At 40.7% G+C, this 26,562-nt stretch overlaps 2 protein-coding genes across 2 annotated transcripts; one reads left to right on the top strand and one right to left on the bottom strand.

Annotated features, from left to right (window-relative positions):
• Positions 1-75: 75 nt before the first annotated feature.
• On the top strand, positions 76-755 carry LOC134625510 (hemoglobin embryonic subunit alpha-like). Its single transcript, XM_063470734.1, has 3 exons — positions 76-178; positions 267-474; positions 627-755. Exons 1-3 carry the CDS (start codon positions 81-83, stop codon positions 753-755), a joined length of 435 nt encoding a protein of 144 aa, XP_063326804.1. The 5' UTR covers positions 76-80.
• Positions 756-5,553: 4,798 nt separating this feature from the next.
• kank2 (KN motif and ankyrin repeat domains 2) lies at positions 5,554-26,444 on the bottom strand. The gene is made up of 13 exons (XM_063472124.1): positions 26,342-26,444; positions 20,631-20,716; positions 15,236-15,318; positions 13,593-14,957; positions 12,682-12,867; positions 12,496-12,604; positions 11,734-12,312; positions 11,564-11,651; positions 10,799-11,018; positions 10,354-10,496; positions 9,042-9,242; positions 8,858-8,956; positions 5,554-6,958 (listed from the first exon to the last, which is right to left on the bottom strand). The coding sequence occupies exons 3-13, from the start codon at positions 15,270-15,272 to the stop codon at positions 6,902-6,904; spliced, it is 3,084 nt and encodes a 1,027-aa protein (XP_063328194.1). The 5' UTR covers positions 15,273-15,318; positions 20,631-20,716; positions 26,342-26,444; the 3' UTR covers positions 5,554-6,901.
• Between the last annotated feature and the right edge of the window lie 118 nt (positions 26,445-26,562).

Here is a 26,562-nt window from a genome sequence, read left to right as displayed (position 1 = left end):
ATTTCCTGTTTCGTGTATAAAAACCTCCACAGTTTGAGCTGAACACAGCAACTCCAACCAGAACAGCAACAACAGGCAAGATGACCAGTCTTTCTGCAAAGGACAAGAACACAGTCAAAGCCTTCTGGGCTAAAGTGGCTGGCAAGGAGGAACAAATCGGCTGTGATGCTGTCTCCAGGTAAATATGGCCCCACACTGCCTACAAAAACCTGCTCCCGCGCTTCTGTCTCATACTCACTGGCCTGTTTTCATACATTTTTATCCAGGATGCTGACAGTGTACCCTCAGACCAAGACTTACTTCTCCCACTGGAAGGACCTGAGCCCCGGCTCTGACCCGGTGAAGAAGCACGGAGCAACCGTGATGGCTGCAGTTACTGATGCTGTCAGCAAAATGGACGATCTGCCCGGAGCTCTTCTGAGCCTCAGTGAGCTGCACGCCTTCACTCTGAGAGTGGACCCTGCTAACTTCAAGGTACAGATCATTATTAAATCAGGACAGCATTTCTCAATGTAATTTTTTCATTTGATCCTTGGATAGCTGGTTGATCTGAAATGATGTTCTCTGGTTACCAATAAATTAATAAAAAGTCCATTCATTTCAATGTGATCATCATCTTTCCACAGGTTCTGTCTCACAACCTCCTCGTGGTCCTGTCTACCATGTTCCCCGACGACTTCACCCCTGAGGTCCATGTGGCTGTGGACAAGTTCCTGGCTGCTGTGGCTCTCGCCCTGTCTGAGAAATACAGATAAACTGCACACAGGAGCAGAGGACTGCATTATGTGCTTTCATACTTACTACTACTCTGACTTTTAATAAAACATTGAATGCAATCAAAGTCTCATGGTCATTAGTGTGGTGAAGATAGTCTTTTACTGTGGGCATATAGGAGGAAAGAGGGTTTAAGGTAAAGAAACATCAAAGTTAAAGCATTCAGCTCATGCTGAAGGGTCAGTTTCAGAACTGCAGAAGCCTTTTTTTACTTAGTATATGGTATTTATTTTCATGCTGCTTTCTACTTTGACTCCACTATTTTAAATATAGAATACTTTTTACTGTGAGGACATAGGAGGAATTGTGTCATTACTATAAAGGTACATAACAGACAAATTCCTTCAATTTCTGTGATTATTTAATTGCCAAATTCCCAAATTTAATTCTTACATCCTTAAAGCACTGACTGCACCAATGTTGGATCCAAAACTGTAAAGAGGTAAACAGGCTTAAAGACTTAAAGATTTTTGTGAATACAGTTTGACAATAGAAAATATTCCCTCTGCTAATACGATGTTTTTGCAAGGTGGTGATGCTGCATCTCAGAAGGTATTTTTATAGGTCTGTTCAGATAAATAGAGAATGTTCCAGTGAAAGCTTTTCTAGTTTAACTTTGACCTATTATCCCAAATTTTGTCATCCTGCCATTAATTAATACTTTCAGTTTCAGAGTTTCAGTCAGGTTTCAGAGCTCATCACAGTACAGACACAGCTTTAGTGATGACTACAAATGATCTTCTTATGGCCTCAGACAGTGAACTCATGTCTGTGCTTGTCCTGCTAAACATGAATGTAGCGTTTGATAGAGTTGATCATAATATTTAAATTACAGAGATCAGAGGATGCTGTAGGTATTAATAGTACTGTGCTGCTTTGCTTTATCTATCCATGAAGTCAGATAACACAGTTAGTTAAATTGCAGGAATGTCTTAAAGACATAACGACCTGTGTGACCTCGAATTTTCTGCTTCTAAATTCATATAAAATAGAGGCTATTGTACTCAGCTGAGGCTATTGTAATCTTAGAAATATGTTGTCTAATCAGATATTTACTCTGAATGGCATTTCCTTGGCCTCCAGTAACACTGAGGAGTCTTGGAGTTGTTTTGACCTGAATATTTCCTTCAATGGGTATATTAAACAAATATATAGGACTGCTTTCTTCCATTTGCGGAATATCACTAAAATTAGAAGCATCCTGTCTCAAAGTGATACTGAAAAACTAGTTCATGCATTTATTACTTCTAGGCAGGACTACTTTAATTCATTATAACCACGATGTCTTGAAAACTACCTGAAAAACCTTCAGTTGATCCGCTGCAGCGGGAGTACTGGCAGGATCTAGAAAGAGAGAGCATTTTTCACCCATACTGGCTTCTCTTCATTGGCTCCCTGTTAATTCCAAAATGGAATTTAAAACCCTTTGCATTACATATAAGGTATAATCAGGCCCCATCTTAACTCAAAGACCACACAGTACAATAGAGAATTTCACTCTCAGACTGTAGGGTTACTTGTGGTTCAGAGCGTTGAAAACAGATTGGGAGTCAGAACCTCCAGTTTTCAGGCCGCTCTTATAAGAAACAGCTCCTAGTTTTGGAAAAAAAAAATGAATTGAAAATAAATTTGCATCCGAACTCTGTGCGTTTTGTGCTTTGCACATTTGAGTGTATCCTGTCAGGTTGTGCAGTTTGGTCTTGATAAGAAGCATGATTAAGAAAACATGTACATCCACATCTTTAGGAGAGCTCAGTATGTAGTCAAAACGTGTTTTGTTTTTTTTGGGGTTTTTATGTTTTTTTAAGGACTATCACGTCGGCCACACAAGTCGCGTATAAACCTGACTATCCTGGCAGGTTGGGCAAAAATGCCCCTTCTGTCATTAACACGAATATAGTAACACTCATTACCAAGCCACGCCACCTCACCTCACCTCACATCTCAACTCTCAAGTCTAACCCTTAAGTTTATATTACACTAAGTGTGCCACATAACAACAGATGGCAACAAAGAACCATATAGTTAGCTTTTAATAAAGTCTACTATATATACCAACAGCGCCAAAATCGCGCGTGTTTACGCATGTGTCTCTCTCCGGAAACAGCTTGACACCTAAGATCAGCGAGAGGCAGCTGAAGGAGAACCGATACGTTTTAGATATAAGGGCGAACCCCTCCTTTAAAAATCGTTGGTGACTTTGTGTGTGGATAAATGCAGGTGTGTGACCTTTGATAAAACCGATAGCTTAGCAGGGGCGCATTTATAAATGGCTTGTCTTATTGCAAACTATCCCATCGTACAAAACCGGAAATATGTGTGAAACAGTTCACATACACATCACACGTACAGAAATATTATTTACTTATTATTTATTTTACTTATTTCAGTTTAGTTCTGCTTTGTTTAATCACACTTTCAGCATTATTGAGGATACGAAATATGAGCGGCTTTGCTAAATACTTAGGGTGAGAACTCAGTGTATCATTCCAGAAGATCATTCCGTATTTTACCATCCCAGTTACCGCTCGTTCTGATAATCCACTAAATGGAAAAAAAGTGCTGGTTCTCATTGAATTCGAGTGTTTTTAGTGTCTTTGTCATATGTTTATAAAACCAAGCATCTAGCCATTCAGTTTGCCTCTACAAACATTTGTGAAACAATTGGTTGTACGACAGTTTGTGAAATTTTGTTCCTTCCACATATTCCTCGATTAGTAAGTGTTAATACGGCAAAGTAAAAGTGTTTAGGAGTCACTTTGTGGCAGAGCAAGTAAAGTTACAGAGCAGGGTGGCCGAGTGCTGAGGCGCACAGTGCGTAAAAGTCATCAACCTTCTGGTGACTTGATAAATGCAGAGCTCCATATCTCCTCCTTTTTTATCATTAGCACAAAAACTAAATCAAACAGAGATAATGCGAGGCTTCAGATCTTATTAATCATATGGAATGGTGCATATGATGGTCACTGTAATGACATCCCATCATCTAAAATCAGTCTTTCCTTAAATGCATCTTCCATTACTCTGTGATTTTCTTTCCACAACTGTACTTCTTGTTTCATATTTTAATAGCATGTTATTATTTTATTACAGCCCCCTTTTCCCACTGCTGTAATTTTTAAGATTCTGAGTAAATAATTAGAATTTTTTACTAAAGCCAGATATTTGCAGATTGTGTTTTAACTCTTTTGCAAACTCAATTAAAGCCAACACAGTTATTCATCTGTATTTTAATTCCTGACTTGTCCTATTTATCCTTATTACTGTACCCATAATTGATTTCATGTTACATCAGTCATCTGGATCAATTATAATTAAATAAGCAGTTACTTGTTTTTGGATGTTTGCAAGAGTTAAGAGCCAAATAAAGCCACATAATTCATTTTGTTTCTCTCTGGTGCTAGTAAGATCATAATTTTTTATTATTATGATCAGATTAGGTTTTTTCACATACTACTGTGAGCAAAGAATCATGACTGGACTTTCTGAAAGTGAGTTATTTTTCAAAGAAAATAACAAATGAGTAAGATCTTTTATAATCGACTGATCCAATTAAATGCTACTCGTCTCAAACATTGTTCATAACATCATTCTCATAGGTGTTTTCTACAGTCACTGGTGTGGACTAAAGGAATATCATAGAGTTATGCTTATGCTCTTAGAAACGGTGGCCTGTGCTTATATGGATGAAGGCTGCATAAAAGTTATGTTTCACTCCTAGGCCTGAAGAAGCCTTACAGACAGTAATTTGACTAGCTATGCTCCGTAGGGCCACTGAAATAGACCCACTGTAAGATGTTGCCCATTTTAATAGGTCTTTTGCTTAAGTAAGCATCTTAAAGATATTTTCATAAACCTGTTTCATCACAGTGTAGCTGTGCTTTAGCCAATTTCTGCCTTTATACCTTAACCTCTTAAGCCCCAAGCCTAACTGATCTCCTGCCTTTTGCCCCGTATCAGGGGGCGTTGGGGCTTAAGAGGTTAAAGGCCCAAAATTTAAATATAGAATCTGCAGCTCATTAGCCCATATTGAGCTATACTGTCACAGAGAATTTTTAGCATTACTGTGCACATTACTGTACGTGTTTTCTCTGCCCAAGTCAGAATGAACTGTTGAGTATACTGCCATATTATTAATGTTATGTACACTTGATGTTGGACTATACCAAGAAGAATACCAAGATACTAAAAATACATCCCAGTACTGAATGCAAATTATCATATTTTTAGACTATCAGAAAGTCTTTCTTTATATAGCTTTTTTTTAAATTGCCTTATTTTTCAGAGCACTCATAACTTCATCAAAACCACGTAGAATTTTCAGAACTGAAAAACACAACTGTATTATCAATAAACAATCTGCACTTTTCTAATTATTCTAAATATTCTTAACTATTTAAACATCTTTCAGTATCCTGCTCCATTTTCACACTATGTGTACGCTAATTTAAATAACTGTACAGTACTCTGCTCTGGTAGCTATTGTCCATGATGTAAATATGTAAAAATTGTGCTTCTGTTCTGTGTCCTGTTCTGTTTGTATATGTGTGTTTTTGCTGCTGATACAACCAAATTTCCCCTTGTGGGACAATTAAAGGATTATTCTATTCTATTCTATTCTATTTAAAAAAACGTCCAAGAAAACAAGAGAGCCCTGCGCCAGTTGTTTGCGTTAGGACTCCCTCTAGTGGAACCTGTGGGGTCCTATATGCAAACTGTTTTTACCTTGTTTTTACATCACTGAGTGGAACTTACAAGACAACAAAACATGTGGTCCACATTTATTTATTTATTTATTATTTTCCAAAATGCACAAATTAGAAGAAGAGACACACAATCTAGCATTTTTCATAAAACCATCATAAAACATTAACTACAGAGCTGTGTGATTACATAACGCAGGCGTGAGCTTAAAAACTCCAAATGTATAAAAGATAGATACTTAAAAAAATTGAAAGTTTATAAAAAATTTGCTTAAAAGTGAATATGAAAATTGGTAAAACATCTTTAAAAAGTAATAGAAATTTTGACATCAATAGCCTATGCACTTTAGTTCAAGGAGTTCGATTTCAGCCATAATTATTACCAGTTTACACTGACATATATTATTTTAATATTCCTATCTTACATGGCACGCCCTTTTAAGACCAAAATCACTTACTTTCTGGTTCCCTGACAAATCTCACTGGCTTCACCAGCGCTCTCTCAACAAAGTCTTGTTAAATTTTATGAGCACACATCACAAACACAGAAACCCTCTAATCAACCATCCGAAAAACCTTCACATATAAAAATACAAAGACCATAGTACCGCAGCCATCAGAGAATAATGGTAACCTCTCTCCTCTTTAACATCACCTGTGTTAACATTATTACCACAATAAGCAGCTTTAAAAAGAGGTGATGTGAAACAGACATCTTTGGGTTTGATTTGGGGAATGTGATAAACACATAAAACTAATTTCTGGTTAAAAAGGTGTAAAGTTAACCAACACCTGGGAAATAAAACCACGAGGTCCTGAATTAAGTCAGAATGATTAAAAAAAATCAATATCAAAAATACTCTCAAGTAAATAAATCTTGTGTATAAATATCAACAGACTATTGAAGTGTTATATTTTGTAGCACCAATGAGCTAGTTGATGCAAGGACACTTACCCACGAGAGGGGTGGCTTCAGTTATTCCAAATGACTGTGATGGTCACACAAAACGATGCTACTGTGAAACACCTATGGTACAATGAAAACACGCTGCTCTATGAGCCAACTTATATAAAACTGATATGGAATTACAGAACGAGTGCATAACAATTGAATGTATAGTGAAATGCGGTGAACAGTTTGGATTTGTCAAAACAGTGCTGACAACTGGATTATTGCGAAACTAGAACGACATCCATTAAATGTTCAGTTGCACACTTTTCCAACCACAACTGGGATTAAAGTAAGACCACTGTGTACAATAAGCAATGAGTAACAATGGTGCGAGCTCTCATGTAATTATCTGCACATACTTAAATTATTCAGGGTGAAAACAAACGCACAAACAAACTTGATGTTTCTTTTAAGTACATAGATGAATAAACATCTGTGGATTGGCTGTGTAGCTGAGCTGTAGGCGTGTGGTTTACTTTAGTTCACCAGCAGGAGGAGAGGAGCCCAAGAGGGGAGACTTGGGGGAAACCTGGCCAAAGTAAAAAAAAAAACAATTTATAGTTTAGAACTTCTTATCAAATTCATCATGGTTAATCCATCCATCCATCAGGGTACACCAAGGTAAGCCAGCTGAAAGATGTAGTCTCCCCAATGTGTCCTAGATTTGCCCCGGGGCTTTTTCCCATGCCCCAAATACTTTGGAAGGAGTAGCAACTCTACTCTGAGCCCCTCCTGGATGACCAAGCTCATTTTACCTCTAAGAGATAACCCACCACCCTTCATAGGAAACTAATTTCTACTGCTTGCATCTATGTTCTCCTTTTTTCAGTCACTTCCCACAGCTCAAATTGTTTCACCAGATCAGTGTACATCGCTGCCACTACAGCAATAACCCATTTGTCAATCTCCTGCTTCACTCTCTCTGAACCCATGAACCTAACACTGGGAAGAAATGTACATTTTGTGAAGTTACAATCACAGCTACTGCCAATCCAAGAAAAATCTCATGTTTAGATTCTTTTACTGTTTAAGTGCATCATATTTCCCCTGTATTTTCTCTTCCAGGAGTGGTTTCTGTTCATGTAAAGGACCTCTTGATCACTACATTTACATGCACATTAATATTACACTACCATTTTAAATGCAAAATACATTATATTTGATTATGTGTCATTGAAACCACACATCCTGTTTGTATATTCAGAATTAATCCCACTGAAGCATGTTCTTGTTAAGACATGGAATTACTCATGTGTTAGGGGCATTCTTTAGACACTGTACTGTCTCCTGGGCCTTCTGTTCACTAGGTGACTCTGCTTTGTTTTGATCATGCTGTGCTTTGTCCTGAAGGAGCTGACTGAGAGTAATTACCTGGATGAGCAACACAGGGCCAGGTGTGCTCAAGCTATGACTAACTGGTTGAGCTACAGCTTGGTCCTTGGGTTCCCTTCTTTTGCTTTCAACATACATTACCAGTCATCCAAACATACACATTTACATTACATGTAATCACACATTCCTGATAGTTAATTACAGTTTTCCAAAAATTCTCTTTGTTAGTGCTTGTTGTAGTTTATTAGCCAGGTTGTGAAATAAAATGCATAAAGCACATCTGGAATTTGTCCATCACTTGGGGGTTTATATACTAGTTTATGACACATCTTGCCTGTTTACGGTCAGCTTTGTGTTATACACAAACTAATAGCCAGCTGAGAGGCTGGGATAGTGATTCATACCTGAAAGACGAGTGCAGATGGTTGGTAGGATAGAGAAACATGAGCAGACTCATGTCTGCACGTTTCAGCAATGTGCTGTCACTTTAGGGAGCTTAAAAAATAAACTTAAAAGAATGAGTGAAGTTTAGGTTTTGTTGGGGAGCAGGTAGAAGTCAAATTATATGACAAAGTTATGCATCTCTCGTTCTGTTTAGCCAAAGAGCTGCACAAACATACATCATAAAGCCCACATTAGGTGAGAATGTGTACTTATTCTAAGGCAGTGACTTGTTTGACAGCTGCAAGCTTGTGGGTAATTGGTTTCTGGCTTAAACAGATTTGCTTGTTTGCTATTTTTGCTCAACCCAAAGCCAACTTTAATTTCTGTAGGTATGCCGTAAACCATATGCAACTCTTGCATATCAACATGTGTTTGAGAACACGCAAACATTGCAACACTGCCCAGATGTGGGAAGGAGGCTTATTTTAAAGAAACTGGTTGGAGGAATGATTGACCGGCGATGTGTTTGCATGGCTCAATATGTGACAAAATCCAGTTTGGATGGGTTGCATGCAAACAAGAATATTATATAATTATCCGTGTGTTATTAGCCATGGAAAGTGGCAATCACTTCCATGACACATTTCTTGGATTGTTGAATGTTGGTGTGAAAGGGCTACTTTGTGTCTTAGCAGCATATTTAGATACTCACAGGGGATGGAGGCTTTGCAAAGTTGAGGTGAGCGTACAGAAGCACAGCGATGTCATTCTGACTGGCTTCAAGGGCAATGGACAGAGCAGTGCTGCCATCCTGTTTAATACAATGAGAAAATGTTGGTGAGACGCTGGTTTTGGGAAGGAGTCCGCATAACCACAGACCGAACTGGAATTCTTACATTATCAGTGAGAGTGGCATCACATCCTGGCACTGATAGCAGCTGACGCACAATGTCCACATGACCATGTTCACAGGCACACATGAGTGCAGTGGAGCCGTCGTCATCGCGGATGTTAACTTGTGCCCCGCAGGACAGCAGCGCTCGCACCATGTCCCCTCTACCATGACTGACTGCCAGCATCAGCGCTGTCTGTCCAGCCTACAAAACACACATTGTTTAAAATTACTGTTACCCTCATTTTTTAACCAAACTGTGGACACATTGAGACTGCATTTGTGTACATGGTGCAGCAGATACATTTTGAGCAGAGTTCTTAAAATCACTTGTAAGAAGACGGTCTAGTTTCTAGAGCAATTGCAATGTGATTGCTAACAGGAATCAAACCAGATGAGCAAATGAGAACTGGCTGTTTTTTCTAGACTGGCTTCATAAAAATGCACAACTTTTATCCCTTGTTGTCATATCCCACATTGCTCCAAACTTAATTAGTTAGAGTGGCTTTTACTGAATGACTTTAAGGAAAGCAACAAAGACTATAATCACTGGTCTCATGCATGTCACTGGCTTTTGCTACCTGCACTATGCCCAAGGTGGTAAACTGTACATCCACACAAAATCACAAGGTATTCAGATTTTTGTAGAATATCTGCCAAAATGTCACAAAAAAAGTTTCAGACAAATAAAGACTGAAAATTCTAATAACTGGGTAAAACTGGTGCAAGAAATATTTTCCAGATATTTGTCAGTTTTATAAAAAATGTCCCTGTTAATGGATGTATTCCTCTGAAAGCCAAATGATAATCAGATGCTTACAGTGTTAAAGGTGGAATAAACAGAAAAATACATGGAAGTAAAAAAAAGAAATAGAAATATCCGCTCATTGTATTTCCTTGAGAAATTGGATTAAAATAAAATATGTCCTTCACATGCTAAATGCCTCCCAGGGTTAATATCGTGCACCACATTTTCCTTGACAAAGAAATTCTTCAATAAAACACACATTTAGTTTGTTGGGATCTGGTTACCACTTCTTGTTTGGGTAACAACCAGTGGGAGGCTATGAAAGTTTTACAGTTTTGTACTTTTCTAACTGTCCACACAGTGTCGCTGTTGTGACAGCTTTTGTGAAGCACTTGGCCATGGGTCAGCTGTCTACAAAGTTTTTACTCTTGTACTTTTTGTAATGATTACAGTTTTTGAAACATAAGACATTTTATGCAGTCCTAGTCCTGTACTAATGCGTGACAATGGGGGATTTTTGTGTGTGTGTGGAGACGCAGTAAAAACTAATGAGCAGTAGAGGGCGCACCTGGCTGGCCTTGGCATTGACATCCCCTGTGCGCAGCAGCTGCAGGACAGTTTGAAGGTCACTGTCGGAGTGGAAGGCAGCCAGAGCCGTCAGCATGATGGCCGTGTAGCCCGCCTTGTTCTGCTTGTCAGCGTTACACAAGCCTATCAGGTAAAGAGGCCAATCAATTTGACAGGTGATACAACAGCAGCACAACAAAGTAAAAGGGATCGTTACCATACCACTGTATGAGATAAATATCTTAAGAGTGAGTCTGTATTTTAATATGCTACCACTAATAATTTAATATGACTTCTTACTATTTCTTAAATTGTAGAGATTATGATAATAAAAAATAACCATAAGACTTTACTTTGACTCTTCAGTCTTATGAGATTTTACTTTGCTTACTATCCAATTTTTCTCCAGAGCCTCTGTTGTTTTCTCATAAAAGCACAGAACTCACCAGTTTCCAGCAGAAGTTTCACCACGGGAAAGTTGGAGTGGGAGACAGTGTAGTGAAGGGCTGTATTCCCGTTGCCGTCAGCCATATTTATGACAAACTCCAGCAGCTGAGGGGAGATTGAGGCGAAAGTGTCCATGTAGGCCTTGACAACAGCTGTGTCGGCCGTTTTGTGGCAGGACACACGTAGCCACTCTTGCAGCACTGTGGTGTAAGCTGCCCTCTGAGATCAGACACAATGAGGACTGTTAAGGCAAATAAACATTTGACAGATGGCTGGAGAAATGCAAGAGCAACGATGACATCAAAAATGTGAAACCAAACCTCAGGAGAAGCCTTGAGTTAATGTGTTGTTTGATCTTCCAGTACTTGCAAAAATTATGAAACCAAAGTTAAGAATTTTCTTAGTTTAACTTAGTCTTATTCCAGACATGGGGTGCAACAATCCAGTGTAGTCTTAGTGCCGTTCCCAAGCCAGGATAAATGGGAAGGGCATCCGGCATAAACTCTTTCCTGAATCAAACATGCAGATAATCAAACATCTTAAGCTATGCTTTAGTAAATATTTAGAGTTGGCAAACTAAAGTAAAATATATTCTAAATTAAATTATTGAGTGTGGACAGTTTGTGGGTAGCTGTGCTTCCTTGTTTGAGGTTGGTCTATGTCATTTATTTTAAAAGTGAACCTTCCTCAATTTCCTAGAAAGAAGTAACGACAGGAGAAATGTGAAGAAATGTGGAGAAATGTGAATTAGACTCAACACGTACTGCTCCTTGTTGGCTGAAGGCATTAGGTTCCCCCAGGGCTTTCTGCAGGGCATGCAGAGCTAACATCAGGCTGTCACTCAGCTCCAGTCTGTGACAGATAAGGAGACAACATCACTCTCAGATGTTCATAGATCCTTTAATCTTCACAGACAGACTCTGTGTACACTTACCTGACTTGTTTTGAAGGCGCTGTCGCAGTCTCATTTGAAATACATTCAGCTGCTGGTTTGCACTCTGACTGGACGCTGTACCGCTGCTGGGTGTTATCACTGATTTTAGTGAGGCCAGGTGATGAAGAACAGGTAAGTGAAGCCTTCTGCTCAGGAGTGGATTCAGTGCTAACTGGTGTGGAGGTGACCTGTTTGTGCTTTTCTGATGATTGTTTGACAGTCTCAGAATCATTTGATGAACATGGAGGAGGTATGGCGTGGTCTGATGCTGGTGGCTGTGAGGCACATTTTTGCACCACAGTGTCTGTTGCTGGTGACCGAGGTGCTTTGTTTGATGGCATTGTGTCTACAGCTGCAGACTGGCTGGGACTTGAGTCTGGAATGGCAGCTGGTAGTTTGACAGCATTTTGCTGAGGTACACTGGTGCTTTCTTCTTGCTTGGAATCCTTGTTGTGTATTGTCTGCTGGTGCTGGACTGTAGACTCTGGAAGTTTTTCTCTGGCTTCATGATATTCACTAGAGTCACTCCCCTCATCTGAGCTCTCACTGCTGCTATCTTCTGAGGATGTGGACTCGTAGCTGCAAGACAAGAACAATTTTCACTCTGCTCAAACAGCTCAGAGTCTTTGCAGGTGACACAGGGAGTACATTTCTGCTTCTTCTTTTACCTTTTTACTTAACCTTATACTGACAACATTCCCTTGACACAGTACTCAGTGGATGAAAATAGCCGACTGCTGCTATGCAATAACTAACACTTACCCTCCATTGACTCCAATAAACTGTAGGTTTTTCTTCGTAGAGGGCGAGCCTGGTTCACCTTCTGCTTTCCGCTTCATAATTGATCTCAGAGACAACTGGGGAGATGAAGCTAGAAAAGATACCAGCAATTATTCATACAGTGGGAACATGATGTGGTCAGAAGACACTAGTTTAAAAATCACATACCTGTCTTAGGTAAGCCTTCTTGTGATTGGATAGACTCATTTGCTTCTTCCTTATTATGCACAATCCGATCATCAGATGCAACAGCAATGGCAGGATTAGCTACAGGTACTGAGGTGGACAACCTGCTCTTCAAGACATCGCGTACTTGCTTAGAGCTGACTGCAATCGGCAGCTCAACTGGAGCATCTGAGAGAGAGACAGACAACATTTCAAAGCTAACTAATCAGTCTTTTTGTGCAGTAATGCAATAAATAATTGTTATTGTAAAGATACAGTCTGATGCAGTACAATCCAGCAGCAATGCAGCATTCTAAACCCCTCTTGAGTTAAAATTTTAATTTAGAAGTATTTGCGATACTTTTTGAATTGTATTTGTGGATAAAATGACCTAATAGCGGCATACAAACAAACAACAAAAAGACACCCAGGATTGAGCCTTGGGGCACACCAGGGGTCAAAGAAAAAGCTGAACAGCAAACATTTTCAGTGATTATTGAGATGAAAATCCATTAAAAACACTTTTAATTCTATCTGTGCTTTAAAGAAAAATCAAACTCTGAGCTAAATATACCAACAAATACGATACCAATATAAAAAAAATACTAAGATTGAGATAATTAGATTATTGACCACCAAGTAAACATATTAAATGTATTTTCAACTTTCAGTAAAAACATATATTTGAGGGTGACAGACTTTATATCTCAGTTTCTCAGACAATGATTAAGTCTAGCCTTGGACCAACCCCCCCTTTTTTTTTAAGAACAGATCCTTGGTGATTTTTTTCCTTTCAGTTTAGGACTAAGCATAATTCATATCTGGGAAACTTTTTGCAAAGGTTTCACAAAATGTTCTTGCATTGGACTGCATCAGACTCTCCAGTTAAAGCTCATAAAGTCTCAGTAACAGACCTTCAATTCGCCCTCTGTGGTGGTCTTCCACGCCTCCAGCAGCTGGCTGAATGGGGGGGGAGCTGCAGGTCTCTGCTCGGAGCAGTGTTCCCACCTCTACCACAGTAGGCTGCTCCAGTGTGTACACCTGAATTCCTACAGTTCTCTGGTCCCTCTGGTGTCGTTGCTGTGTGAAGCTGACTAGTGTATGCAGGCTGCAGCCTTGAGGCTCCTGCCAGCCCAGGCTCGTTGCTATGACTGGATGCTCTGCCTGAGGGCCCTTCTGGACTGCTGCCACCTGCTGCTGTGCAGCCTGTAGCTCCTGCATTGTCCTCTTTAGTTGACCCTCAAGCTGACCCACTTGATTTTTGAGGACTTCTGTCTCAGGTAGCAGTCCTAGATCCTTCTCTTGAACCCAGACCCCCACATGACGACTTCCTCTTGAGTCCTCTGGTCCCACGCCAATGGTGCGTACTTCCCGCTTTGCATCTGGTCGCACTCCGCTCACAATCACTGTGTCCTCAATCTCACATCCTGAGTCTTGCTTGGACCCATCAGGTGTGGTGGGGGACAGTGACCCTGCTGGCTTATTGTTGTTGCTCCCCTTTCCAGTGCTCATGTCTTCTTCAGGGATGTCAATATAGAGCTCCCCTCTGGGACGACCTCGGTTGAACCCCAGAGTGTGGCCCAGAAACTTCTGGCTCTTCAGCTGGACACTGAGCTGCCGTTTCTCCTCCTGCAGCACTGAGATTTTAACTTGGAGCACAGGGATCGTTTTCACCTGCTCTTCTAGCTCCCTTATCTTTCTCAGGGCTGCAGCCATCTGCTCCCTGACATGTTGCAAGTGAGCTGGGGTTGGAGTTACTGGGGTGGACAGGCCAGAGCTCATGGGAGTGAAAGATCCACCTCCACCCTGTGACCGGTTAAAGCTGTGTGCGCTGCTGATGGAGGTGTTAGAGCCAGCTACACTGCTGTGCATGCTGCCAAGATTGGAGAATCTCCGTCCCTCTTTCTCTTCTTCCAGCTTCCTGCGAGCATCCAACAGAGTCTTCTCCACCCGGGCAGTACTGAAGCTGGGCCTTTGTGATGTATGGTAGCCTGGGGCACAGTAGGAGTAAGAGGAATGCCGGCTGTCCATGCTGGCATTGGAGCAGAGAGACTCCGTGGAGGTCCACCAGGAGCCAGCATAGCCATAGCCACGGGGCAAAGAGCCATAGCGTGGCCGGCGTTGGACAGGCACCTTCTTGATAGTGTTCCCCTTCTCTATGTCGTTAACATATTTGAGGAAGTCTAGGTCCAGACGGTAGCCATAGGGGGTCTCCACTGAGTAGGGCGCCTCCTGTTCTTTGGCGTGCAGGGAAGGGGGGGCAGGTGGGTTGAGTTTCCCTGCAGGGGAAGGAAATAAACTTTAAACAAACGGAAATCTGCATCTAATCTTGGATTCAGACTTCAGACAGAAAAAAGCATCAGCTACTCCACAGTTATAAATGTACTCGGAATTCATCACCAAATTAGGCACAAAGTGGACTGTCGGAGTTCATTATGACACAATCTTACAGTTAAAATACATGCAAGTTGTGTGGTAGTTTAAATCCTAACAAAAGCATTAACTTATCATCATCTTTATGTTGATCATTATAAGGAATTAAAAATAGAGGGCGCACCTGGGAAGCCGGGGTCCATATGCAGCACCTGAGCCATAATGCGCCTGTGGCTGCTTTTCAGACAGTCACACAAACACTCTCACCTGTAGGGAGACAAAAGTGTTGAAATTAAACACACTGTACACTAAACATTTCTATAAATAACAAAGGATTCAAGATTTCAAGAGCTTTATTGTCAATACAACAATATACACAGTATACAGCGTACTGAAATGCTGTTTCACCCCAAGCCCCCCATGGTGCATCTATAAGTATATAAAAGATATATCTCCAAGAGATATAAAACTAGGAATTACAAATAAATAACATGCTAAATTTGGGTAAAATTAAGGGATAAAAAGGTACTAATTACTAACTATACAATACTATAATAATAACTATTCAATACAGACTGTACAATAAACAAAGACAGAACAGAGACAATACAAAGTGGATTGTGCAGTAGGTATTGAATACCAGGTTGAGATATTGTGCAGTAGGTATTGAATACCAGGTTGAGTTATTGTGCAGTAGGTATTGAATACCAGGTTCAAGTTATGGTCAGGATATTGTAGACAAGACAGGACATGTGAGACATGTGCAAGATGCAAAATATGCAAATACAGTATAATTTAGATGTGTGTTCAGCAACTATGTGATTAAGTATGCAAATAAGCATATTGCTCCCAGGTCCAGTTTGTAGTGGATTTGTGGAAGTTTTTGTTGTTTTGAGTCTTTTGGTGAGTATTGTAAGGTGTTTGTAAAAGTGGCTTTTCTTGCATTAATTATAAAGATGCAATCAATGCAGTAATACACAACTGTCTACATCCAACTAAAACCTAACAGAATCAGTATTCAAATATCTTAATATCTTAAGTTAACTGTAAAGTCTACATGACGTAGTGTGTCCAGAAATAATTACCCCTTTTGACTGCATTGCTCTCTCTGTATAACGGTCAGAAATAGCATTAGCCTTTCTTTCACTGCATTACCCGCCTGCCTCCATCCCTTATTTTATCCTTTCATTTTTTTGAGCATATTGGGCCACTGTCAGTTGTATATTTGTTTCTGTTCATAGCATTCAGAGAAGAGAAGTTACAGGGGGAAAGTTTCCTGGCAGCTAATTCCAGGACAGAGATTTGCCAGTTACAGCCTTATTAGGAATCATCTGTGTGCACTTACTTCGCCTCTCACATTAGGATTTACAGACACTCTCTCTTCTTTCTCTCCTGCACTTCTTCCATCTCTGGCTTCTTCTCTATTTGTCCTTTCTTTATGCTCGTCTGCTCCTGTTTTACCCCTCTAAGCATCAGCTGATGATCAGAAGGTTTCAGCTAGTCCCTTTCTTTTCCTCTGCACACTTAGATGCTTTTTAATTTAGCCAAAAAACACAGTGAATTGCTGAGAACTTGCATTTTACCAAAGGTAACATATGGATTTTGACTCTTTATAAACAAAAGACTAAGCCTTTCCCTCCACAGAGAGCAACACACTGCCAGCAAAAATGTAGAAACCCTAATGCCATGCCTCTGAGTTGGTGTGTGCTTGGAAAAGATTAACTTTCTAGGTCATCGCTTTGTGGGAACTGTGGAAGTCTTTAAGCCATCCACAGCATTAGTCAGTTGAACATCTTTATATTACTATGGCTTTGATAAGATAGGAACAGAAGTCTGCGCTGCAAACCACTTTGTTTTCAAGTGCAAACTATATTTGCTTCAGTCTAAGGCTGTTTTTTGTTTTTTCTCTTCTCTAAGTTGAGCACTCTCTCGCTCTCTCTCTCTCTCCATCTATCTTGTGACCCTAGCCCGTGCTTGCTCGTTTGTGAAAAGTAGGACACTTGGAAACACTGACTAAATTGACATGGTATTTTTGAAGTGCTTTAGTCAGTTTAATTTCTCGATGTGATTCTGCTTATCTGTACCCTTTCATCACCCTCTCATTCCAAGATTGCCACACACTTTTGGGCCGTGAAATACAGACTGCATGCACACCCAAACCCATTTTAAGATTGACACCATGGTGGTAAGGAAGAATCACACTGGTTAATCTACTTTAAAATGAAGCCAACTATCCTTCAGCTTACACATGAGGACTTTATGCCCCAGATATAAAATTTTAGTCAAACTTACATATGAGAAAGTGGAGAAAAAAAAAGACAAATCTTGACTAATATTGCAGAGACTTTAAAAAAGACGAAGAATTTGGCTGCCTGCCTTCAGCCTACAGTTTAAGTGTCTGTTTATCTCCATTGAAAGTGTCAGACTGATTATGCGCTGTCTGGTGTACAGTGCGGTCTGGGAATGACTACATATGTGAGAAAGTGAGAGTAGGACATAGAGGAGTGGTTGCAAAAAGACAGACTGTGTGAGAGAATATGCGTACAGGAGGGTGGAGGACAGCACTGACAGGGGACAGCCGATGAGATATAATTAGAGTATGTAGTTTTGCAACCTAACATGCCTGCCAAGCAGACTGGTTGATGTCGTCTACTCGACTTCCCTTCAAATTCCACTTTATTTTTATAATTTTGCTCTGAAGAAGCAAACAAGCATAGAGAAACAGAACAGAAAAAATGAGGTTACTACGGGTAAATCATTAAAACGCACACAATCAATAGCTGACTACATGGTGATGGTTATTTGTACGATTAGTCCCAGAGGAAAAAAAAAAGAAGAAAGGTCAACCCAGACACCTGCTGATGAACTCCAAATAAAAAAAGTAGATGAATATCCAATAGTCCATCAACTTTATCCAGTTCACGGATGAGGCCAGAGGGCCCGGTCCATTCAGCATACATCTGACGTGCAAATATAAAAATCCTGTATGAGCAATGCCTAATTTCCAAAACTATAGGTACCATGGAAAAAAACTCCCAGACATAGGAGAGTAGTTTTCCCTGTGTAAAATTATCATTCATAAATAACAGCCATTTTAATGAGCAGAGATGATAAGTTTTTCCTTTCGTATATTTCTTTTACGATAGCCAAGGAAGCACTCCCCTGTAAGTGGTTCTTGTCCAGCCACTTCTTTGTTATTGCCTTTTTACTGGCACTAAGTTATACTTCATGGCTATGTTTGCCTCAAATGTACAAGTCACTTGGTAGATTACCTAAATATATGATATCAAGAGTATAGTCAAGCTCAAAACCTATTATGAGTTTAATTTATGTTACTGTCTCTGCTCAGTAAGATTGTTTTGCTGGACAATTAGAAAACATGTGATAATGATCAGCCATTGTAATATCACATTGTCTCCAGCAGTGTCCAGATTGCAGATCTGCCCCTTTGTAAATGTTTTCTTTTGGGGGTAATAAAAAAACAAATTATTAAATAAAGGTGCTGTCATTTTATTTTATTTATATAACCTATCTTCACCTGTTAGTGTTGTATTTGTTCCCTTTTCCCATTTGACCTTGATGTATAAGGTGGAATTTTTTCCCAAGACACTGCATATATGAACAAATTCTGGGTAACAGCTTGCTGTGAATGTTGCCCTTCTATGCATCAATAAAAATATTTATGATGCCCACACGTAAATTGCAGGTTTCACTAAGAAGATCGAGATCTGTATTGGCTGAAATAACAAATATGATGTAATGCCTTTCCAGGTCCAGTCTCTAAACTTCAAGTCCGAATTGTGCTCGTTTAAAATCTTCACCATATTCCTAAAATCTTAAGAACAGTTATTCCTCTTACATTAATCAAACAATATATTTAACAATACTTCTGTCAGATCACTTAATTTAGATACTTGTTTACAACACCTACCACAGATTGTAGGGGGATACTCAACTGGCTTAATTCTTAATCTTTCCATTTTTGCACCATACCCACTGTTGCACCAGCAGAATGAATACTGTAACTGTGTTGCTCTGCAATAGTCCTTCAACCATGGCAGGAACATTCCACCTTTTTCTTTTGGTAGCTCTAGTATTTTAAGTGGTACTCCTACCCTACCCTAGGATAGGGCAGGCTTATTTCCCTGCCCTATCCTACAGGTATTAATTTCCATTTATTAATCTGTTTTATTGATATCTCTGCTGGTAGGGACTGAAAAAGGAATAGCAGAAGAAATAAAATCTAATTTTCACAATTTCTACTTTATTATACAAATTAAGGGAGCACAGCTTTCACGGTCTACTTTTATTTCTTTTAGCATAAAACGATAATTTAAATTTGTTCTTGTTTAGATTCTCTTGTATAGTGATACCTAGGTATATAATGCTATTTTTTCTGCTGACTTTATAAAATTAGCACTGTTAAAAATTGCTTTATAAGCACATATTTTGGGTCTTGTGTATGTTTAATTTGCATCATGAATAAAAACTTGTTTTATCCCTGTAAGTAAATTTGCTGTTATTCCAATGTGTTTTCTAATTACTTGAGCAAGAAGCTCTATAAATAATGCAAAGTGCAAAATGTAAAGTGGGGCTTAAGGGACACCCTTGACGGCATACTCGTTTCAAACTAATTACCCTGAACAAATTCCAAAATTCCAAAATCTTCTTATTTAAACTGATTATTTTCCACTATCGGGCTCCCACAACAACAGCAGAGTGTTTCATATGTGCTAATGTGTGCGCACGTACTCCCCTGAGTGTGTGAGTATGGCTGGGGTGGAGTGGCTGACCTTCCTCTCCGTCTCTCGGGTTTAAACACAGTTCCTTTGAGATGACATCTAAACAGAAACCAGCGTTTGCCCTTCCCCAGCACAACTCTCCCCAGCCAGCCTCCATCTAGGACACATGGTTTGCCCCCATTACTCCCCCCTACCTCTTTCACAGAGCTGCATACCATCCTAGAGGAAGCTAGCATGGTCTGGTCTCTCCCCTCTATTCCCTGCTATTAAGATTAAGACAACCCCTGGGGGGGTAAGATGCAGGTCATCCAGCACAAATTACGCGTCTGTGGTATGTCCTGTAGGATGTCACGAGAGTAACTGCATAATGCTGTAGCTTAATTGACTTCTCGTACTCACCATTGAAAAAGATTTTTCCTCTATGTGCATGAAAGTTTCGGGTTTACTCCTTTCTATACAGACCAAACTCCAGCATGGTATTAAAAGGGTTAAAACTCGGTTTGAGTTACAGTGCGGATAAACATTCCCTCAGAAGACTGAGACCACCGTGATGAGTAATTTTAAAATGCCAAGCTTCATTTCAAGGTCTGTTCTCCCTAGTTTATCAAACTCATTGCTTCCATTCATTGAGTCACCTTATTATTATTGCCATTACAAAGGATTAAACCTCAGTACTGCTAAGTCAAAAATACCGCCGCTCTTTCCACCACCCAGAGAAGATCTTTATGGAGTTTTCCATTGCACTGCCGACTCTCAGCCTTTGGTGATTGCGATTTTGCTCAAGCTTGGGAATGGTTTGTGAATTAGGAAAAGAGGGATTTATTTTCTACTTCATACCAGCTGCTTGCGCTGCGAGGACGGGATCTCTCCTCCCCAGGCCCCTTGCCTCTCCCTTCCTTTTCTTGCTCTCTTACAGTCAGCACCTGCGGGAAATAAGAATAGAGGAAACTTGAACTTTGGCTGCCACTGCCTTTGACTGTATCAGTTAGTAGTCCAGAAAAATGACGATAACTGGGATATATGCAGGAATAGTTTTCAGGGGACATCAGTAAAATCATGGAAAGGGTGTGCAGCTCTGCTGACACCGAGATAAACAGAGATTCATAACAGGTGGGCATGACGTGAGGGTAAACACAGGTTGCAAAGCAGGAAACAAACATTTCAAAACAGAACACACATCCAGTGTGTCAGTGTTTTTGACTCACACACCGGATGTGAACAACATACCCCCATAAGATGCAAATCGCACACTGATTGTTGCACAATGTAGATGAAGCCTGAGCCATGTGCAAGTTCTCCTCTCACAGCTTTCTAGAAATAATTTCCCCCACCCCATTCCAGTTCAAGGCTCTCTAATCAATTCAAGGCTGGGAGCGGGAGCCTCCCTGCCATGTGATTGGGCAATGTGTCAGTTTTCTAACACTCCCAAATCCAGTGGCACACACAAACACCCCCACCCTCTGGATTTGTGGGAACCTGTCTGTATCACCTAAGGCTAGACTGATTTCATGAGCCTTATGATGTATTTCCTTCAACACAGACTTAACTGCTGTGTGAGTGTCAACCAGACATGCTGCATGACAGCGTCTGCTGTCGATTCTCCTACTTTGGCTCCAGCAGCACAGAGTCAGGCTGCTGTGAAAGTGCGGTCGACATTTTGTCTGGAGTTCTCAGAGCCTAAAAAACACCGACGAGTGACCTTTGCGTCATATCATAACAAGGCTTGCCGTTGTTCTGTCCATTGTTTCATTGTGTTGCCATGCCAATACCACTGAGGGTATTGGTGGGAGAGAAACATCTTTTAGACTAGAACTACAGCCAAATCACAAAGAGCCATTCATTCAGGCCCTAGTTCCACAGCTGGTTCTAATAGAAATCAAGGAGGGGCATCTCAGAGAAAAAGAGAGGGAGCGGTAGACAGAGTATGGATAAGTGTGTGGCAAGGAAATTTGCCTCAAAACAAACAAACAGTTGATGAAGAGCTGTTATGGACCCACACACTGACAGAAAGTGGAAACACAAGACGCAGGACTTGCACTGAGTGACTGATATCTAAATCTAAACAGGCTCCAAAGTTAACAAAACTAGATGTATGTGTTGATGACTGTGAATAATACCAAAGTAAAAACATATTATGAATACATTGCCACCTTAGTTATGGGACCTCATTTATCAAATCCAAAAGCTACTTGCAAACAATGAGATCAAAGACAGCAGCGCATGTCGGGCTGTTATAACTGTGCGTCTGGCGTGGATGGCAAATACCAAACATTACAGAGGAGACAAGCTGAACTCCCATGGACTCCCACAGAACACAGATGAAAACACACATACCCCCTAAACACACCAACACTGTCTGAAGCCTGATGACTCCCATAAATCAACAAACACAGTTGAAGATATTACTTTGATTTATTCAAGTAAGGGCAAAGATGATATGAAAGCCCAGTGATTTAGCTGCTTTTAATTCATCTGAAAAGTTTTAGCTCCCAAAGAAAAGCTCTCAGAACGGCAGTTTACGTGCCGCTGTCATCATACCAGGCTAATTGTCTGTTTCAAAACGGAGACCATATTTGAGGTCTGACGAAGAAAGGGTTACAGGAAAGGGAGCTTCATCTTTCTATTCCCCAAGGACGCAAAAACAACTCAGTCACTTCCTCCCAGCCCAGGAGAAAGAGTAACAAGGAGAAAGAGAGCATAAATGAAAAAAAAAAAGGGGGGGTAGCAGCGGTAGGAGAGGGAGAAAGGAGTACAGTGAGAGAAGGAGGGTGGGACAGAAAAGAGGGGAAATGTGAAGAAAGACAGGCAAAACTGTAAAAGGAGGGGGAAGAAAGTTTTAGATGGAAACTTCTGAAATGAGAAGAACATGCCTGTTCTCAGATTTGGACTCCACCAGAATGAATCACGCTGACACCAGAATGAGTGCTGCTACTAACGCAGGACAAACATCTACAGATCAGAAAGAGGGGCCACAGAGCGCTCCTCACAATGAGTAAATAACGATTCAAGAGGACCTCTCCTCATAATCCCACATGGCTCCACCTAGAAGATTACCATCATTTGTACATTCCTCTCCTAAAATAGAGAGAAAAAAGAGAATCCTTAAGACAAGTAGCACTTTGTTGCACTAAATAAAGCTTATTGTTGTTCAGAGTTGTTTTTTTTTTCAGAGTAACAGGCCACAGACCTCAAAAAAGATGTGCTGAAGGCTTTTAAATGTCACATAAAGATGCTGCTGTATCTACTGAGACTTCTTTGTCTTCCTTCTCATTCTGCAGCACAGATGGCTTCATTCAGCCAACTAGCCCTGGATGAATAATAAATCAGAAAAATTAAAACAAATCTTTCCCAAAGAGCTGAAGAATAATAAATGCAGAAGCAGCAATAGCCATTTTTCACCCAGCGTAATGTGGCTGAAGAGCATATGTCACCGCATGACAGAAAGGGCCTTCACCAAATGCAATGAGGCCAGATGATCTTATATCAGCATGCTCATACAGTGTGTTCTCATGCTGCTGGTGGGACATGTGGTTTTTGACTAATGTAGCCATTAAATTCGGGACAGTGAAATCATAACCCAATGGGATGTCACCTCCAGGACTTCTTGCCCTTTAGCAAAAAGCCCTGTTTTTCACATTAAGGAGTGGTGATGAGAAGGAGCAGACGGCGTGGAGCTGGAGCAGTCTGGTGCTAGAGAGACTATGGCCAAAAGGAGAGGCCGGCCAGCTCACATTACTCCTGGAACAGGAGCAGAGTAAACACCCGCCTCTCCGCTATTGGTCATTGTGCTGACCTCCAACAGGAAACTGAGCAAGGGTGGGGCTGAGCGACAAGGAGCGGCACGGGGGGGGAAAAAAAGCCATTTGGGAGAAAATTCCTGAGCAGTTGTGGAGGTGGGGATTAAGACGGATGCTGAGCGGAGACGCAGAGAGTTGCTCTGTCTTAGAGAAACTGAGGTGGTCTGGAGAGGAGGAAACCCAGACAGCAGTGATTGAGAGATGGTGGAAAGCCAGTCACAGCAGTTTGAGGGTTAAAAGATCAGGTCAGCGTGTGTGAACAGATGCTACAACAGAACGCAGGAAGTCATATCAGTCCGGTTTCCATGCTAAGTTAAGCAGTTCCTTCTTGAGAATCTTATCAATTACTTCCTGATTTGGTGAAGTTGTTGATGCAACGGTTGTACAGACACAAATAAAACAAAACAGACAAGGGAAAAAAATAATCCAATGCACTTTACACATGTTGCTTACTGGACAGCACAGTCCATCTGGCTTTTCTGGGTGATTAATAAAATAAAGGAGATCAGTCAGCTTATTCAGCAGGATAACGAATTACTGTCCCTATTAGAGAAAAAGCCAGCTTTTCACCATATGTTCACTACACTGCTCTCCCTAATCGACAGAGTTAAGTAGGAGTATTAACTCACTGTCTTGACCACAGCAGTCTCATGCTGGGCTGTATGTTTATCCAACTCTAGTGCAAAACTTCCTGTTTAATATTCATGTTGTTATGGTGCATATTCACCGAGTGCTTTTTAGAGAGGAAGAATAACACACTAAAAACAAACTGCCTGCATAAAATGAAGAAGGCCCATTAATATTATTATAGAGCCCTGTGCCATAAACCATCATTATTTCACATGACTTTATGAACATGGTATACTGTCTTAATATAACAGGTGATTAAAAATGCAGTAAAACTTCTCTGAAAGGCTCATCTGTGGTTAAAAAAAAAAAAAAATCCAAGAAAGTGACAAACAGTCTCACACAGGTTCAGGGTGTAATTTCATTAGCCTTGCTAAACAATTTAAACGCCCGGCGTGTGGCCCAGTGTGCAAATGGGGTTTATGGGCCCTGCATTCCTCCACTGCACCCCCGGATCCAAACACTGTAATGAAACAATCACATTCCAGCTCAGAATCTGCTTAAGGAGACTCCAGCTGCTGACAAACCTGGACACAGATCCATAAAATGCAGTCTGGGGGACTCCCTTAGAGTGGGTTTTCTCTTTTACTGCACTTACACTCAACATATCTCAAATTAACAAGCAAATATTTAGTTAGCAGTCCTCTTAGCTGAAACTAAACCACATTATTGTCTTAATAAATCCTACAATCATGAGGGCTCTGATATGTTTTTCCTTAAACCACTGTAACAAAAGCTAATTTATCCCTAAGGTCTGTCCTTAATGCTCTTTAACTATATTATAATATATGGGTTCTATATGACACACCAACACCTTTTCCATGTAATAACATGACAGGCAGGACAGAGACCATGTGAGCACCATGCAGCTGCTGGTAGGTGATTTAATACAGCCAGCAACCCATTACACAACAGCAGGACAGTGGTGTATTGTATGATGTAGTGTAACAGGCTGATGACTGCACTCCAACATCCTGCCAAGTTCTGCTTGCCCACAATGAAAACAACATCTGACTGAGCTAGAAGTTTCTCAGTAAAATGACTGCATTCTTAAACAAATAATATAGTAATGCAAAAATTAACAGGGAGATTCTACTTTATTTGAGAAAGGACTCAGGTTAGAGATGTCTTTCAAGAAAAAAAAAGAAAGAAAGAGCGAAAGGTATACATTTGGTCCACTTGCCCTGTTAATATATAACCCCCCTTCTTATCACTGACCACTGGCCAGCTACAGCTGGCGAGACCAGCAAATATTGAGGGCAAAAAGCAGCGCAGAAGAACATCTGGAAGTCATGAAAACTTGCAGCGTGCGTGGGACCCACCCTCTCCCATGAGCCCTTACAGTTTTTAAATGAGATTTTCGTTTTTAATTAAATTATAAACTGGCTGGATTGTTGCAACATTTTCTGAATTAAGCATTAGAATAAAAAAAAGTTTCAAAGCCAAGTGCAAACACACCCAAAATGTCTTTCTTTCTTTTTTGTTATTTTGCTATTTTGGAAATGATGTCGCAGTTGAATACTGCGAGATTTAAGAGACTAAAAGTTGAGCTTTCCAGGCAGCCCCCCCGCCCTCCACAAGCCCACCAAGACAATAATAGAGCCCTATGTAATGAATTAAAGCCGCTGTATGGAAAATGCAAAGCTTATAAATAGAAATGTTAAGAAAGCTAGGGTTGTGAGGCCAGAGTTAGTGTGACAGACGCACTCTCAGTCACTATATGATGTAAACGCGTGTTATTGATAAATCTGGTTAATTCCGCGCGGTGAGCCTCCAGTGATGCTGTGAACAAAAAAGAGGACGCACCGGAGAACCAATCGCGAGAGCCAAACATTCCTGCAACCGCAGATAAATACTAATATGAAATTATGAAAGCTAATTAGTCAGAAGCCTTTAACAGAAATACACAACCAGCCATAAGCTACGCTAGGTGTTGGTTTTTGAGGATAAAGGACCCGTTACTTCAGAGAAGGAGTACCGGAGGGGAGAATGGGCAGGACCGACGCTTCACAAAAGAAGTCCCACTGAAAGCTCCTCGTCTGAAGCCATTTACAAAACACGCTGACAAAGACAGACCGAGCTGGTTTTCGCACAGAGGAAAGTCAACTTATTGTCTGCTCTTACCTGCCCTGCGCAAATCCTTTCTGCCGCCTCGGCCCAGGAGGAGCGCTCACTGACAGAGAGACAAAAACACCGCAGCCAAGATGCTCCGAGCCCCCTCCCGCTTCTCTTAAAGGGCACGCGGCCACGAGGCCAGGCGGTGGGCTCGCGCACTGCACGTCGGTCATCTCGCTAGAGTCTTCATATATATACAGAGACATATATGAAGCTGTGTAATCGTTTGA

The sequence above is a fragment of the Pelmatolapia mariae genome, linkage group LG4, assembly GCF_036321145.2.
Source record: "Pelmatolapia mariae isolate MD_Pm_ZW linkage group LG4, Pm_UMD_F_2, whole genome shotgun sequence".
Lineage (NCBI taxonomy): Eukaryota > Metazoa > Chordata > Actinopteri > Cichliformes > Cichlidae > Pelmatolapia > Pelmatolapia mariae.
This window is presented reverse-complemented; position numbering and strand designations above follow the sequence as displayed.

What these genes read in the sequence shown, in the direction of transcription:
- LOC134625510 (XM_063470734.1), top strand. Translation starts at nt 81, where the DNA reads ATGACCAGTCTTTCTGCAAAGGACAAGAACACAGTCAAAGCCTTCTGG. An exon ending in GGCTGTGATGCTGTCTCCAG is followed by an intron (nt 179 to 266) that starts GTAAATATGGCC and finishes ATTTTTATCCAG; the next exon opens with GATGCTGACAGTGTACCCTC. An exon ending in TGGACCCTGCTAACTTCAAG is followed by an intron (nt 475 to 626) that starts GTACAGATCATT and finishes ATCTTTCCACAG; the next exon opens with GTTCTGTCTCACAACCTCCT.
- kank2 (XM_063472124.1), bottom strand. Translation starts at nt 15,272, where the DNA reads ATGGCTCAGGTGCTGCATATGGACCCCGGCTTCCCAG. An exon ending in CCTTCAGCCAACAAGGAGCA is followed by an intron (nt 11,019 to 11,563) that starts GTACGTGTTGAG and finishes GTCTGATCTCAG; the next exon opens with AGGGCAGCTTACACCACAGT. An exon ending in TCAATGCCAAGGCCAGCCAG is followed by an intron (nt 9,243 to 10,353) that starts GTGCGCCCTCTA and finishes TGTGTTTTGTAG; the next exon opens with GCTGGACAGACAGCGCTGAT.